Here is a 15,994-nt window from a genome sequence, read left to right as displayed (position 1 = left end):
CGTCAAAAAAATAATAAAAAGAAGAGACTGACTAATGAAACAATTTTAAATTACGGCTCTGGGGGCGCCTGGGTGGCGCAGTCGGTTAAGCGTCCGACTTCAGCCAGGTCACGATCTCGCGGTCCGTGAGTTCGAGCCCCGCGTCGGGCTCTGGGCTGATGGCTCAGAGCCTGGAGCCTGTTTCCGGTTCTGTGTCTCCCTCTCTCTCTGCCCCTCCCCCGTTCATGCTCTGTCTCTCTCTGTCCCAAAAATAAATAAACGTTGAAAAAAAAAATTTTTTTTAAATAAAAAAATAAAAAAAAATAAATTACGGCTCTGAAGACAATAAGCATTTCAGGTCTTTTTCTTATTGCTTTGCAAACTGACCTACCCTGAGCAGCGGGAGGGGGTGGGGCGAGTAAGGGTCATTTTTGGCTTTTGCTCATGCCTCCCTGATCGTGGGAAACTATAAGAACCATAGATATGCATATACACATACACATATACATATACATATACACATACATATATACATGTACGTACACATATACATATACGTATACATATGCATACACATGGAAACAGCAGGCCCCAAATGACATTGCTTAGACCTAGTCCCCAAAAGGGGGCTCAAAACTTAATCTCATTGCATTGTCGACCTCCCCACAAAATGTAGTCTTAGCCGGTCAGTAATTTTCTGATGGGTGCCAGTGAGTCGGCCACATGGGCCTCCATATTCAAAGGAAGCCATTGTCTGCGTGATAAGGCCCCTGTTCTTCCCTGTAAGGGAAAGTATCCTTGCCCTTGCCGGGAACAATCCATTTCTTTCACATCACTTTCTTGCCCCCCACCCTCCTTCCATTTGTATGGCTCCTGGGGGGGGCCCCCTCTACTCGCTAGATGGGCTGCTCCTGGATTCATGAATCATCTCATAAGGCCAATTAGATCTTCAAATGTAATTTGGTTGATTTTTTTTTAAGTTTATTTATTTTTGAGAGAGATTTTTTTCCAACAATGTTTTTTACATTTAGAGATGATCTCAAATGCACAATTTGGGAGCCGATACCAAAACTTAGATGTCAAGTTTACTTAGCATTTGATGCAAAAGAAGGGTGGTTCGTGACTGGCTGTGGCAGAGAAGTTTGTGCATCTGTAGATAGGTTTCGGTTTGGATCACCCTGGCCAAGCAAGACCCACCCTTGGCCACTGCTGAGACTGAGTCCCTGCGGCTTCTCAGCCCGGTCTTTGTTGGTCCTTGACCCAGCTCCTGACTCTGCCCATCCCCTTTGCAAAGATCTTCTAGCAAACTCCAGCAGACTACCTGTTCTCTGCCCCTCGTTGTCTCCACGGGAAATGGGCTACTCCAAAATCCACTCCACACCCCTTCCAAGGGGTGGCTTCCATTCTCAGACTTCACACGCCTCCCAGAGAGTTGGAGTTGGGTCCTCCCTGTACCCCTTCTGGATTGTTCGCCACCCCCTTTGAAGAACACCTTGCCCCATTTTAGGCTCATGCCATCCTTTTATATCACCTTCACTCCCTACTTTGTGTTCTGGCTTCCCCATCACTCTGGAAGAGACAGTCACTTGTTCCCCAATGTCTGGTTCCCCTTCTAGAAATAGAACCCTTGAGTATTTTAGCAGGGGTTGTGACCTCTCATCTGACCAATGAGAGAGAAAACCGTGTATACGACTTCCAAGTGTTCTTAAAGGAAGGGTATATGCTTCTCTTCAGCTATCCTTCCTTCCTGATGTCTAGGTCAAATGTGTGATGGCCGGAACTCCAGCACCCAGCACCACATTGGGCCACGAGGTAGCTTTTGGAATTGGCATCACATGGAGCAGAGTAAGAAGATAGGAGACTGGGTCTCGACACTGAAGACTACATGTGAGCCCTGGATGTCTTTTTTTTTTTTTTTTCAAGTTTATTTATTTGAGAGAGAGAGCAGAGGAGGGGCAGAGAGAGAGAGAGAGAGAGAGAGAGAGACAAATGATCCGAAGCAAGCTCTGGGCTGACAGCAGAGAGCCAGATGCAGGGCTCGAACTCACGAATTGTGAGCTGAAACCAAGAGTCAGATGCTTGACCGACTGAGCCACTGGGGTGCTTCAAGCCCTAGATGTCATGCTTCTGTCTTGTTTAGCCATATTTGGTTGTTTTCTAACACTTGTAGCCAAACCTTATCCTATGCAACCCTTCCTAATTCCCCCTCATCCTTCAAGGGCATTGGTTCCTGGTTCACATCTTGCTGTCCACCCCAATCCCTTCGGTTATTCTGGATTCATGTCGATGACCATTTAACACTCCGGACCTTTCTCCAATGACTTCGTCCATTCCGCCTTGGCCAACCTTGGGTTTCATCATCACCCAGATCTGCCACACTGGTTCCACTCTTGCTTATTCAAGCTCCCTGCCTCTGACCACAGCCTCCCTTCCTCGCATCTCGTTTCTTTGTTTCGTTTTTAATTTTTTTAATGTTTATTTATTTTGAGAGAGAGAGAGAGAGAGAGAGCAAGCTGGGGAGGGGCAGAGAGAGAGAGAGAGGGAGAGAGAATCCCCAAGCAGGCTCGGAGCTGTCAGCACAGAGCCCAACTTGGGGCTCGAACCCACGAACTGTGAGATCATGACCTGAGCCGAAGTCGGACGCTTAGCTGACTGAGCCACCCAGGTGCCCCTCAGCTCTCTTGTTTCTTCATCTTCGGTACTCTGAGATCTTCAAATCATCAGGACCTCCACCTCAATAACCTTCCCCCCAAGCCACTTCCTTCTTCCCCTCTCATCCAACCTCCAGGCATAACCTGTCCAGCGTCCTTTAACTTTGACCGAGTATCTTTTCGTCATTCCCATGTGACAAAATCCCAACCATCAGCTATCTCATAAATTCATCATTATCCCCTTATGGGGGGAACAAAATGGGAATTAGAGATCAAAGGCGGTAAGAGAAGGCCCTCCAGTCGGGCAATGATAATATACCATGAACCGAAGGGGATGATGACAGCTCTCCACACCTGAGGTCTACAAAAAAGCCACCTATAAGGGTTCCTGGCTGGCTCAGTTGGTAGAGCGTGTGACTCTTGACCTCCAGGTTGTGGGTTCAAGCCCCACGTTGGGGGCAGAGATTACTTAAAGATCTTTTTAAAAAATCTATAGCAACATCTAAAGCTAATAATCAAGTCCTGTCCTTTTTTGGGGTTCCGCCTGTCAACAACTCTCTGATGAAACCCTCTGTTAGACACCGGAAGCTCCACACACCCAAGTCACTGTTGTAATCTATTTTTCTGTGTGCTCCTTCGATCAAAAATCTGTCTCCACCGTGGAGTGTAAGCTCCACGAGAATGAGAACTCCGTCTTTGCTCTCCCCTGGATCCGACCACCTGGAAACGTACCTACCGCCTACTAGGTGCTCAATCACTATATGCGGAATGAATTAATAAATGTGAATGTTAAAATTAGGAAAGGTTGATACACTTTTTTTTTTTTTTTTTTTTTTTTTAAGAGAAGAGCAAATTTAGTGAATCTGGCTTGGCTTTTCAGGTCCTCTCAAGGATTTCCCTTTTTTACTTCATCTCTCCAGTCATTCAGAGTGGCAACTTCTTGTCATCACATTAAATGAGGGACACTGTGTGTGTGTGTGTGTGTGTGTGTGTGTGTGTTCAGGTGGGATGGAAGACACGAGAACCCTTAAGTCTTACTGTTTTCCCAATTTTTAAAAACATTTTTTTTAAAATTTTTTTTTTCAACGTTTATTTATTTTTGGGACAGAGAGAGACAGAGCATGAACGGGGGAGGGGCCGAGAGAGAGGGAGACACAGAATCGGACACAGGCTCCAGGCTCTGAGCCATCAGCCCAGAGCCCGACGCGGGGCTCGAACCCACGGACCGCGAGATCGTGACCTGGCTGAAGTCGGACGCTCAACCTACTGCGCCACCCAGGCGCCCCTAAAAACATTTCTTAATGTTTATTTATTTTTGAGAGAGAGAGAGACAGAGAGACAGAGTGCGAGCAGGGGAGACGTAGAGAGAGAGGGAGACACAGAATTTCAGCCTGTCATTGGATATGTGGGGGCAGCACACAGCCAGATGGTGGAGGGCCAGGTACTGCTGGGGTGGGGCTTGGGTTGGAGTCCCGTCTCTGGCTTCGGGAAGGACCTTCAGGGAGCAGCCCTGGCTTCAGGGAGCAGCCCACTGGGAGTACTGGCCACTGTGAGTCAGTCCCCCACCCCCCAGAAGGGGTGGGTGTGTGCGGCTTCGCCTGTCCTGTGGCCACAAAATTCGGCCCAAGCTTTCAGGCTCAGGGAGGGATTCCCCGGAGTGGCTGAGGCCTGAGGGAGGACTAACCTTGTTACAGGAAAGCTCGGGGCGGGGTGGGGGGGGGGGGTGGAGACTTGACTCGCAAAGATGGTGATGTAAGGACTTGAACGAAGGGGTGTCTGGAGTATTAAGTGGGAGAGAGGACAGGCCTGGGGAAAGACCTAACAAGCATATTAGGGAACCTGGAATTTCTCCAGAGAGCAACATGGAATCTCTAGAAGGGGTCTGTTTCGGGGTAGAGATGGGACTACCACTAGGGCTGCAGGGGAGGAAGACAGAGGAGGGTGTGTGTGGTGGGGGGGTCCGGGGAAGAAGGCGTGGCACTCTCCAGGCAGGAAATGCTGGCCCAGACTGGAGATGGAGAGAAATGGAAGGGTTCCAGGGACACTAGGAGGCAGGACTCACCAGGAACTGGATGTGAGGGGAGGAGGAGAGCGTGGGGGGGGGGGGGGGCAATGGTGGAGCCCAGACTTCTTGCTTGGACCGGCCCCATGATAATCTCATTAACCGTGATAGGAACACTGGGGAGGGGGCACGCTTGGGTCAAGAGGCTGTGCTGTGCTCAGGACGCACCGACGGAGGTATCCAGTGGGCGGCCAGGACACATCTGGGATGGAGGTGAGGATCTGGGAGGCCCTGATGTACTTACGGAAAAGGTTATCCAGAAGGACCCATGACTCACTCTGAGGCTGTGTGCCGTCCGCTAGCTCCGGGCAGAGGGTCCTCAGGAAGAAACGTCACTGAGCCCTGGCACATGGTACTGTCGCCTCCGTGTGACTGGCTACGGACAACCCACGGTGACAAGGAGGAATGGCAGAATCATAGGCACCTGCACTCCACCGTTGGGAGCTGGAGGAAAGGATGCTGTCTCTTCCTGGCCCCACAGCCAAACCCTTCGGTGCCCGTGCCCTATTTCTGTCATCGGTGTAGCCATTCTTCTCGGCCAGGCCTCCATCTTGGACACTGATCTCCATGTTTCCTTCCACCTGGGATCACCCAGGTCATGGCTTCCCTTGCTCATGGCTTTTCTGGTGCCGTCTCTTCCTCTCCCTTCTCTACCAGCGCAGAACAGACCCTCATCACCCTGAACTTGGGATATCACACTGACCTCTTATTCTATGTCACCCTAACTGGTCCAACACCAACTGGAAGGTGGCATCAGGTGCTACATGTTATAGATTGTTTTCCACAAGACCACCTTCACTTCAGATGCCAACTATAAATCTCCTGGGTCCCCAAGTCACCCACATTTCTGGCCAAGTGGTTATAAATTCCAGGCTTCCTGCAATGCCCACAGGTTCGATATTTCACTGGAATGACTCACAGAACTCAGGGAAGTGCTCTACTTAGGACTGCTGTTTCACTGCAAGGGTCTGGAAGGGTCCTAGAAGCAGACCTTCTAAGCCCATTCCCCCAGGGGACAAGGGGTATCGCCCTCCTGGCACATCGGTGTGTTTACCATCCAAGAACGTCTCCCTGAGCCTCAGTGTCCAGAGTTTTTACTGGGGCTTGGGGTCTGATTGGGCTGATATCAAGTGGCTCGAACATGGTTGGTCTCTACAGTGTGGCCTGCGCTCATCCTGACTCTTCCCTTTGCATAAACCATGTAGTCGTCCCATTAGTGCAAGCTAGCAGGGCCCGCCATGAGTAACCAGGAACCCCCGTCACTTGGAAGATCCCAAGGATTTAGTTTCCCTCTCAGGAATTAAGAAGGAAGGCCAGTCGAGTTCTTTATCTTATGACATCTCTTGACTGGTTTTAACTGGTAAATAACTGCTTGTCTCTTAAGCAATATCCATTCGATAAATATTTATGGACCAGGCCCCGTACAACTCAGTGGGAAGCTAAAGGTGAAAGATGGGTATGGTTGGGGCGTCTGGGTGGCTCAGTCGGTTAAGTGTCTGACTCTTGGCTTTGGCTCAGGTCATGATCTCACAGTTTGTGGGTTTGAGCCCCATGTGGGGCCCCACATGGCTGGGGATTCTTTCTCTGCCTCTACTCCTCTCCCCCGCTTGTGGTCTCTCAATCTCTCTCTCTCTTAAAACAAAACAAAACAAAACAAAACACAACACAACAAAACAACAGAAACCTCCTGGTGCTTAGAATCTACTGAGGATTAGAGCATTACAGTACAGTGAGTATCTACAGTGGGGACAAGGAGGTCAAGCATCACAGGAGCCCTCTGAAGGATCAGTGAACCCTGAGAATGAGTTAGCCAGGGAAGAGAGGGAGAAAGTTCTAGGCAGAAGGCACATGTGTAAAAGCACTAAGGCATGAAAGAGAATGACTCAGCCAAAGGGCTAAAGGAAGTTCAGAGTACCTTGCATATAGAGCATGAGGGGAGAAGGGGGAGATACAGGGCTGGAAAGGTCCGTGGGGCATGGTGGGGGGGGTTCTGGGTGACAGCTATAGAATCATCCCCAATACAAGGGTACATGGTCTTCCTCAAACACTGCCTTCACGATGCCAGGTCTTTAGTTAGAAATCTCCCAGGGCTACCACTGGCTGCCCCAGGACCGTGGGCACCTCTCCGAGGCAGCTTCAACCGGGAAGTGAGGGCACTAATGTCTATAACCTTACGGGATGGAGACTGTTCACCCCAGCTCTCTCGCTCCGCTGGGGGCTCAGAAAGTGACACCGTGTTTCACACATTTTTGGATTTTTTTTCTCAGAGCCTAGTCCACGGCCATGGCACGTACTTCATAGCCCGGTTTGTCTTTTCCTCTTTTTATTTAAAAAAAAATTTTTTTGGGGCGCCTGGGTGGCGCAGTCGGTTAAGCGTCCGACTTCAGCCAGGTCACGATCTCGCGGTCTGTGAGTTCGAGCCCTGCGTCGGGCTCTGGGCTGATGGCTCAGAGCCTGGAGCCTGTTTCAGATTCTGTGTCGTCTCCCTCTCTCTCTGCCCCTCCCCCATTCATGCTCTGTCTCTCTCTGTCCCAAAAAATAAATAAATGTTGAAAAAAAATTTTTTGAAAAAAAAAATAAAAAATAAAAATAAAAAATAAAAAAAAATTTTTTTTTTTTTAAGTTTTATTTAAGTAATGTCTCCACCCACCCTGGGGCTGGAATTCACAACCCTGAGATGGAGAGTCGCACGAGAGCTAGCCAGGCGCCCCCACAGCTGGGTTCCTTACGCTCCGATCAATCAACTTGGATGGGGAAAGAAGTATGCTTATTTCCAATGACCAATCGGAAACGCTTGTTATGCATTTATGCTTATTTCCGATTGAAATTCAGCAGCTCCTACAGTTGTGACTGTAGATACCACAGTAGCAGGAACAGTACCAGAGGCTCTGTCACAATGGCGGCTGCAGATACCGTCACATTACAGGGGTTGCTGATCTCTTGAGGTACAATGTATGTGCATTGCCAGTTTGACGTCACACTTTCCAGACCTGCTGTTAGATCTTGTGAACGTGATATCAGAGAAGCACATCTTGACTCTAACAAGAACCTGGGGGCTTGGGGGCGCCTGGCTGGCTCAGTTGGTTAAGCATCTGACTCTTGATCTCAGCTCAGGTCATCATCTCACGGTTCGTGGCACGGAGACCCGCGTTGGGCTCTGCGCTGACAGCGTGGGGCCTGCTTGGGATTCTCTTTCCCACTCTCTCTGCCTCTCCTCTGCTTGCAAGCACGCTCTCTCTCTCTCTCTCTCAAAATAAATAAACTTTAAAACAAATCTGGGGTTTTCATTTTGATTATTATATTTACATAGTTTCATTTCCTTTGTAGTCATACATAGTTTACTTTATGAATTTGAAAACATTTTCCTGAGTAGGGGTCCATGGGCCTCACCAAACGGCCAAGGGGACACACGGTAGAAAAAAAAAAGGTAAAAAACCTGTGCTTAATAGAAGTATATACGTCACCCTCATTCTTCCTAAAATTGATGTTTGACTTTGGATACTGAGGTCACCTCTCTGGTCCAAGTCCATCACTTCCAATCCCTGGTGCCCTCAAAGGTGCTCTGGGACACCTGTCCCCAAAGAAAACAGCTGTATCAAGTGCATGCAGGGCATCACCTAAGGGAACATCCTAGGGGTACGGAATCCATCAGTTGCAGATCTCTTTCAACCAGTGAGCTGAGAGCCGGACAAACCCTCACACACACCCTCCCTTGGGCCACCTGGGTCTACTGTGACTCGTCCCATGATACCCTTCATCCTAGCGACGGCCAGCTGGACCAGGGATTTCACTCGTGTCTGGCTAGTGGCCTGGGAGGTGGCCAAGCACGAGGGCTTGCCAAACAGGTACTTTCCAGTTGGATGACCCAGTTAGTTTCTGTCTCTTGGGAGACTGCACTTGAACATGCAAGGGCTCAGCAGTTGGGAGGGCCAGAGGAAGTGACCGGCACAAAGACAGAGGTAAACGGTGAGAGAAGGGAAACAAAGTCCAAGGTGGAGCTTGCCAAGTGAGGATGGGGGTCTGGCCCCGTGCCTGTGTCACTTCATGAAGGTCTGCCTCTCACCACTTGCAAGAGCGGACCTAACCTGAGCCCCCAGAGAATTGTGGCGGGCCAGGAATCCCCAGTCTCACACAAGGCTCACAGCACAGCATGACTCCTGGCATGCCAGAGACCCAAATAGATGAAGTGGAGGGCTTTCTCCTCAGTCTCCCTAATCCTGGCTCAGTAGGCCCCCACCCCCTGTGCCCAGTGCCAGGGCCCCGTTAACCTCTTTGTCCTTGAAATCCCCTTTCCAAGGGTTCCCTATCTGCTTGACTGCTCACAAAGCAGTTAGAGCTGGTACTGCGCAGGTGGGGTTGGGCTGGGGGTGGGGGGAGGTGGCAGGCAGAGATGGGGAGGGAGGGACCAAGAGGTCTGCCACTCCCCACCTGACAGAGGCCACATGGAGTAGACCTCTGGGATCTGGCCCCCTTGGTTTCCCTTGCCCAAGCTCCTTCTCTCCCTCTGGGGTCTGTAACACTCCCCTCCTCTCTAGAATTCCTCATGGATCAAACCTAGTCCACTCTCCTTGCCCAGAAACAGATCCAGAGATGCCGCTACGTCCATAGCTCTTTTAATCCTAACGTTTTAGAGACGAGGACGTGAGGCTGAGAGAAGTCTGATGCCAGCAGTCAGAAGAGAACAGGCCAAGCTCCTTTGGATGCTCGATAAAGACCCTGCACAAGGCAGCCTCTCCGGCGTCACTGTTCACAGCTGCCCGCTACCTGTTCCTCACCGCACCCTTGCCAAACTGATACGCTAGCCTCTCCCAAAATATGCCGTTTCATCTCCAAGTCTTGGCTCCTGATGATGCGCTGGCTAAAATACCCCTAGGATGCCCTAGTGAATTTTGGGTCAACGTGTACTCCACGGGATCGGGTCTTAATTGCCTCTGTACCCTCCAGCTTTGGTAAGGGGCCAAAAATGAGGTGTCCCCTGACCCCAATGCCACTAGATTATTAGGGTCCGTAGTATAGTCCCACTTGGAACCCCGTGGGTGGGGTTTATTGAATCATTTAACAATACATAATGGGTCTATTATGTTCTAAACACTGCCCGGTGCTGGGGATCAAACGTGAATGGAGACACTAGCTGGCAGGATATCACTGAGCAGACACTTTAAGAACATTCTAAAAATCTATAAAAGAGAAACAACAGAGGGTTTAATCCGTGTTTTCCTCCAGGTGCGTGTTGGGGCGGCCACCCTCCCCACTCCCCACCGCGTTCTCAAGGCAAGATTTGAGAGGGATTAAGCATTATAATCCCCGGGTTGGGCCTCGCGTCCAGGAAAGCATGAGGCCTGAATCCTAACCAGGCCCCACACCTGGCCCCACTGTATCCCTAATTCCCCGCATCCGGGAATTAGCGGTCTGGTTTGCAGCTCGCTGCCATCAAGGGGCCCCACAGAGGGAGTTGCGAGACCCTCAAACTATTCTCCCCGGACTCAGGAGACCCCATCTAGGCGCCGGTCCCTGGCACGAGCAAGGGTCCCTAACGAGGGTCTCAGGCGACAATCTTAGGAGGTGCAACCCTTTTTAAAAGAGGAGACGGGTGGGCGCGAGCTCGGGAGCAGGCGGGCATCATTATTCCCAAACCGAGATCAGAGCTCTCGGCAGACGCCGGGGTCGGGGGTGGGGGGGGTCGGGGGTGGGGGACCCCCGGGAGAGCGTGGCTTCCGGGATCCGCCCCGCCGGGCACCGCCCCGAAGACGCAGGCGCCGATTGGCCAACGCGACCGCGGGGCGGGACCAAACGCTAAAGGGGCGGGACTAGGGTGGCCCGGAGACGGCCGGGGCGGCGGCGAAACGCCGGAGGGGAAGCGGCGGGGCCGCACGTGGGTTTTTCGTGCATCTCTGTAATGCCCGAACCTAGTCCCAGGCGCATGGAGCCCACGCGAGACTATCCGCTGTTTGGGGGGGCCTTCTCCGCCACTCTCCCCCCCGGGGCCATCGACGTGAGGTGAGAAGGCGCGGGCACCGCTGGCCGACAGGGTGGGATGCGGGGAGCGGCGGGGGTCACCCCGGGGGTCTGCCTCGCCTCTCTCCAGCGATCTCCGGCCCGTCCCGAACAATCAGGAAGTCTTCTGCCACCGCGTGACGGACCAGAGCCTGATCGTGGAACTTCTGGAGCAGCAGGCCCACGTGCAGGGAGAGGAGGCTGCGCGGTGAGGGAGGCGGCGCCCGCGCGGCTGGCCAATGGGAGGGCCGGAGCTGGAGGAGCGGGCGGGGCCTGCGGCTGGACGTCTAATCGGGGCAATGAGAACTCCAAGGGCAACACTTTATCACCGGAAGCGAGCGAAGCTCAAAGGACTCAAAGATGCTGGGGGGGAGGGGAGGAGCGGAGCGGTGAGAGATGCCCCTGCCTGACCCTGCTCCCCCTACTCTAGATACCACTTTGAGGACGTTTGCGGGGCGCAGGAGGCTAGGGCTGTGCAAGTGGAAACTGTGCAGCCCCTCTTTTTGGAGAACCTGGCCCTGAGGGGCTGCTGTCAAGAAGCCTGGGTCCTCTCTGGCAAGCAGCAGGTGGCTAAGGAAAACCAGCAGGTGAGGGCAGGGAATGTGAGATTCCTGGAGGGGTGAAGGGAGTGGCCCCGGCGGGGCGGCGGGGGGGGGGGGGGTGAGGGGGTGGGGTCGGGTAAGCATCCTGACCCTGATCCCTTTAGGTAGCAAAGGACGTGACGGTGCACCAGGCCTTGCTGCGGCTGCCCCAGCACCAGACTGATGTCCTGCTCACCTTCAGTCAGCCCCCGTAAGGAGGACAGATAGGACACATGGCTCATGGCTCGGTCCCCAGGAGGATCTGCTGGGAGGGGAGGAGCAGGGAGACTGGCTGGTGGGGTTCTCCTGGAAACAGGAGGTGGGAACTTCCAAACCCAAGCCTGGATGATGTTCTCTCTCCATCTGTTCCCCCACCCTCAAGCCCTGACAACAGGCCATTTCTTAGCCCTGAAAATCTGTCCCTTCTGCCCTGGAGCCTGGGTGACTTTGAACAGCTGGTGACCAGTCTGACCCTGCACCATCCCGGCATCTTTGGTCCCCAGTAAAGATCCTGAAGTACCGCGTGACGCTGCTGAAGCACGTGGGGGCCCTGTTCTGCAAGGGGAGCGAGGGTTTGGAGATATTCCCCTAATTCCTTCCCTGTGCATAAACATAAGACACCTCCTGTCTGCAGAAATAAACTTGCTTTATACCCAAGATAATCTCTGTGCCATTGCATCTAACAAGACACCTGGACCCCCCCCCTCCCGCCGGGTTCCCTTTGGTCTTGGAGTGGGGAGTGTAAAGTTTGTGCATTAGAGCAGAAGGGACCCAAGGCTGCCCAAATAAAAGGAGGAAATACTTTGGAGTGACCGGTTCAGCCCTGAGAGAGGGGTATGAAGTGTCCAGGGGGACGGGTAGGGAAGGTTTAAAGAAAGTGACACCCAAGAAAGGGAGGGAAACTATCCCTTGTAGTGATTCAACCCTGAGAAGACAGTTAGGGAGTGGCGTAGGCGGTTCCCTTTGGATGGACGAAAAGATCCGCTGGTCAGAAGTCACGAGAACACAATAGTGGAGGCAGAAGTGTCTAAGGAGTGCTGATGTGGTGGTGTGGGAAGGACTGGCTGTTATTTGGTGTACGTGTGGTAGAGGGTGCGTAACTGGTCCCAGAAGAAGAGGGAAAGGATGGTGTGGGGGCCAAGGCGGAAGTAGGAGGCACCTATACCCTTGTACATGCCAAAAATGCCCTCTGTCCGAGCGGTCTGCCGCAGAGCATCCAGCATCCCCCGGTACATGAGGCCCTGAGAGCAGGTTGGAGAGGGAGGGAGAGCACAGGGAAGGGGTCTGTCAGAGCCCACCAGGGGGCCTCTTCTCGGCAGGCTGCCTTTCTGGCTGTCCCACCTGCCCCCACGATCTGCCTTCGCCCACCCCCTGGCTCTCCCTGCCTGCCGACACTCCAGAGCACTCCCTTACCTTGCCCTGAGAGTCCGTGGGCTGGTTGTAGAGCCTCGTGCTGACCACATCAAACGGCGTCATGGCCAGGACCACCGCAATGCCACTCACCATGGCAGCTGCCAGAGCCACTTTCCAGCTCTGGGGAGGAAGTATCTAAGAGTGGAGGGAGGGAGAGTTTTGTCAGCCAATCATTCGAGGCCTAGGGAAGGCTAGGCCCCGTCCTGGGGACACAGGAGAGAGCTGGTAACTCGGGAAGCTCCCATGCCACCAGTTGTAATACAGCGTGATGACACTTGGAGGGAGGAAGGGCAGGCTGCTTGGGGACTCAGAGACGACTTCTGCGAGGTAAGCGAGGTAAGCGACAAGAGGACTGTGGGAAGGGTGTCAAGAGTCAGTGAGCCCCAAGCCTTTGTTCCCTCACACTGAATGTCAGCACTGTCCCCTCTGGGGAGTGGGGGGCCCTTCAGCTTGCCCTTCCCCCCTGCCCACGTTCCCGGGGTGGCCCCACCCCTTTCCCAGGCAGTACCTCCCACTGCATGATGAGGTCCTTGGTGGATGAGAAGGTGCACAGCTGGGTGGAGGAACCGATGATAACTCGGGGCAGGCCGCCCAGGGCCCCACGCCACAACCCCACCAGACCATGTTTCTGGCCAATCTCGCTTAGCGCCTGAAACATGCCCTGGCAGGGGGAAGACCACGGGGGCGGGCTTCAGTCCCCCCAGCATCAGGGGCTGCCACCTAACACTGCCAGGGAGGGGTCCTTAACAGGCACCCGGTGTCTGGACAACCAGTTCCGTGTGGACTTAAGAGTCGGCATGTGGCCCCTTCAGGGATCTGCCACCCCCCGTGGTTCCTTTCTTCATCACCTCGGAATAGGGGCAGGAAGCAAGGGAGGACATGAGCAGCTCAGGAGAATGGGATGGGAGAAACAGGTGCAGAGACGTGGAGGAAGTGGGGACCATGTGGGAAAGAGGGTCTGGGCAGACTCCAGGGACGCAGTGGGGCTGAGCTGGTGGACCAGGCAGAGCCGGGGCTGGGTTGCAGTTGTCGGGGGCAGGCAGAGAGCTGGGGGGCAAGGGGCACGGGGGGCAAGGAGCCAGTGGGGCTGGAAAACCCTCACCTGATGCTTATACTGGTGCCCTACCGCAATTTCCGAGGCTGCTTGTGCCTGTAGGTGTGTCTTCACCTGGGGACGAGAGAGTATCACAGCCTCCAGCCCGGGGGCCACCCTCCCACCCCAAAGACCCGAACGCCTGACCCCCTCACACTTCCTCTGGGGTGTTCGGCAAGGTATATCCTTTTAATCTGATAGTTATTGTGGTTCCCACTTAACAAATTGGTCATGAGACTCTGTGTCCCTTGGCTCCAGTCCCAGGGGATGGATCTCTTAGCACGGAGAAGCCACCCCACCCCCTCTACATCCTCCTTCCCTTGGGGAGGCAGGGTGGGGGATGGGGAGGTTGGAGAAAGGCAACATTTCCTAAGACTGTTCCCGTATGGCAACACTCTGGTGTTCGGCCTCTCATGCCAGCTCTTATTCTCAGACTGGATCTCCGGCCACCACTGTGAACCAGCCTGCCCATCGAACTGGGGCAGGTTGTGAGGGGTCATCTGTAAAACTTGCTCTCTGGCCCCCGAACCCCACGGGGGCATGTGGAGGCTGATTTTTGAAGGGGTCACTGTCCCTGAATCTCATACCCTGAGAGCGAGACCAGACAGACTGCCTCTCTTACAGAACTGACTGCCTCCCAGGATCTTCCAAGAGGAGCCCTAAGCAAGGCCTAATCCTAGCAATAAGCAGCTGTGTGACCTTGAGCTGGTCACTTCCCCTCTCTGGGCCTCAGGCTATTGACCCTTCATCTATTCCAGAAAACTCAAAGGAGAACACTGCGGGATTCTAATTCTGTGATGCCCGGGACTTTCCTTGATCCCCTACACCCGCTGATGTATGGTGCTCAAATTCCCCATCATCCCCTGCGCGAACCCACTTCCAAGCTCAGTATGAGCTTGTGCAGGCCCGGGCCCACCCGACACCAAGTGTCTGCCTGAAGGCCCCAGGCAAGATCCTTCTTCTCACCATGTAGATGGGGCTCCCCAAGTAGGCTCCCATGACCCCAGCCAGGGCCCCAGCTGCTGCGCTTCGTGGAGGGCTGAGGGTGCCTTCGGCAGTGTGCAGGTAGCCCCCAGCCTCAGCCAGCCCGTAGGTGCCCAAGCGGATGCCATTCATCAGGAACTGGTATAAGAGGGCGGGGGCCAGTCCCTTCTGCAAGGCAGCCAGGCCGTCCACCCTGCCGATGGTGATGAAGGCGTGGAAGACGTTTCGGTAGTGCCGCTGGTAGGTGCCCGGGGCCTGCAATTCTCCCTGCAGCTGCATCCTGGTCTTTACCACTTCCAGGGGGTTGGTGAACAGACAGGCCCCGCAGGCTGCCAGGCCGCTCATCAAGAAGTCCATGGTGGGGCAGCAGTAACAGGAAGTGGCCCGGGAGTAAAAAAGTAAAACTGAGCTTCAGAAACGGGGGGGGGGGGGGGGGTCAGAAATCAGGGGGAGGGCCTCAGTCTTAGCAGTCCGGGCTGCAGGAGATAGGAATTGAGAGGTCTGGAGCGGAGACTGTTAGGGTCAAATGTCAAGAGGTCAAGGGTTAGCTGGAATTTGGGAGTCAGGAGCTGGCAAAGAGAGAAGAAAAAGGAGTTTAGGAGAGCCTGGTGAGAAGGTTATGGCAGGGCTCTGTCGGTCAAGGATTTGAGGCCAAGGAAGGGCGGAAGTCAGGAGGATGGCAGGTGGAATGATGAGGATGGTCGGCTACGGGGGCCCAGGAGCAGGGGAGGGAAATGCGGATTCGGGAGATGGGAGCCGGGAGGAAGGAAAAAGAAAAACAGCAGGTTACGGAGGAAAAGGATCCTGGAGAAGATCGGTGGCGTCCCGGGGAAGGCAACGGGATCGATCTGTATCGGGGAAGCAAGTCGGGACTCCAGCCCGGGATAAGCGTCCCCGGGCAGCTGCCGAAGCCCGCTGCAGCTCCGGCCAGGGGTAGCCAGCGGAGGCCGGGCCGCCACACTCCAGTCACTGGAGCGCGGCGCCCAATCGGGAGCCGGGGAGAGCCGCAGCCGGGAGCGCCAGCCAATCAGCGCCGAGCCGGCTCCGCGGCCAATGGGAGGTGCTCTGGACGACCAGGCCCCCGGAATCCTGGGAGAGGCTGTTGAAATTAACTCTCCCCACGCCGGCGCCGGCGCCGGCGCGGCGGATGGGAAGCTCCGGGAGGGGCGTTGGGGGAGCAGAGCTTGTATCTCCCGCGGGGAGGAGAGGCTGGACCCAGGGCTCCTGGGCTGGGGTT

The 15,994-nt window shown here is 54.1% G+C and overlaps 2 protein-coding genes across 4 annotated transcripts; one reads left to right on the top strand and one right to left on the bottom strand.

Moving 5' to 3' along the window:
• The first annotated feature begins 10,510 nt into the window (after positions 1–10,510).
• Positions 10,511–11,924, top strand: RANGRF (RAN guanine nucleotide release factor). 2 transcript variants are annotated; one of them, XM_047089981.1, is made up of 5 exons: positions 10,511–10,689; positions 10,778–10,894; positions 11,117–11,273; positions 11,393–11,478; positions 11,650–11,924. In XM_047089981.1, exons 1-5 carry the CDS (start codon positions 10,589–10,591, stop codon positions 11,771–11,773), a joined length of 585 nt encoding a protein of 194 aa, XP_046945937.1. In that variant the 5' UTR covers positions 10,511–10,588; the 3' UTR covers positions 11,774–11,924. The 2 variants fall into 2 exon arrangements, with proteins under 2 accessions (XP_046945937.1, XP_046945938.1); XM_047089982.1 differs by lacking the exon at positions 11,650–11,924 and having other exon boundaries at positions 10,516–10,689; positions 11,117–11,305; positions 11,352–11,506.
• Positions 11,918–15,693, bottom strand: SLC25A35 (solute carrier family 25 member 35). 2 transcript variants are annotated; one of them, XM_047089979.1, is made up of 5 exons: positions 14,740–15,693; positions 13,783–13,848; positions 13,189–13,341; positions 12,681–12,815; positions 11,918–12,508 (listed from the first exon to the last, which is right to left on the bottom strand). In XM_047089979.1, exons 1-5 carry the CDS (start codon positions 15,112–15,114, stop codon positions 12,335–12,337), a joined length of 903 nt encoding a protein of 300 aa, XP_046945935.1. In that variant the 5' UTR covers positions 15,115–15,693; the 3' UTR covers positions 11,918–12,334. The 2 variants fall into 2 exon arrangements, with proteins under 2 accessions (XP_046945935.1, XP_046945936.1); XM_047089980.1 differs by lacking the exon at positions 13,189–13,341.
• Between the last annotated feature and the right edge of the window lie 301 nt (positions 15,694–15,994).

Source organism: Lynx rufus, unplaced genomic scaffold, assembly GCF_022079265.1.
Source record: "Lynx rufus isolate CCGP_SWC_20201006 ecotype Redwood Valley unplaced genomic scaffold, mLynRuf1.p SCAF_28, whole genome shotgun sequence".
Lineage (NCBI taxonomy): Eukaryota > Metazoa > Chordata > Mammalia > Carnivora > Felidae > Lynx > Lynx rufus.
Note: the sequence above shows the minus strand (reverse complement) of the source record. Positions and strands in the feature narration are given on the sequence as shown.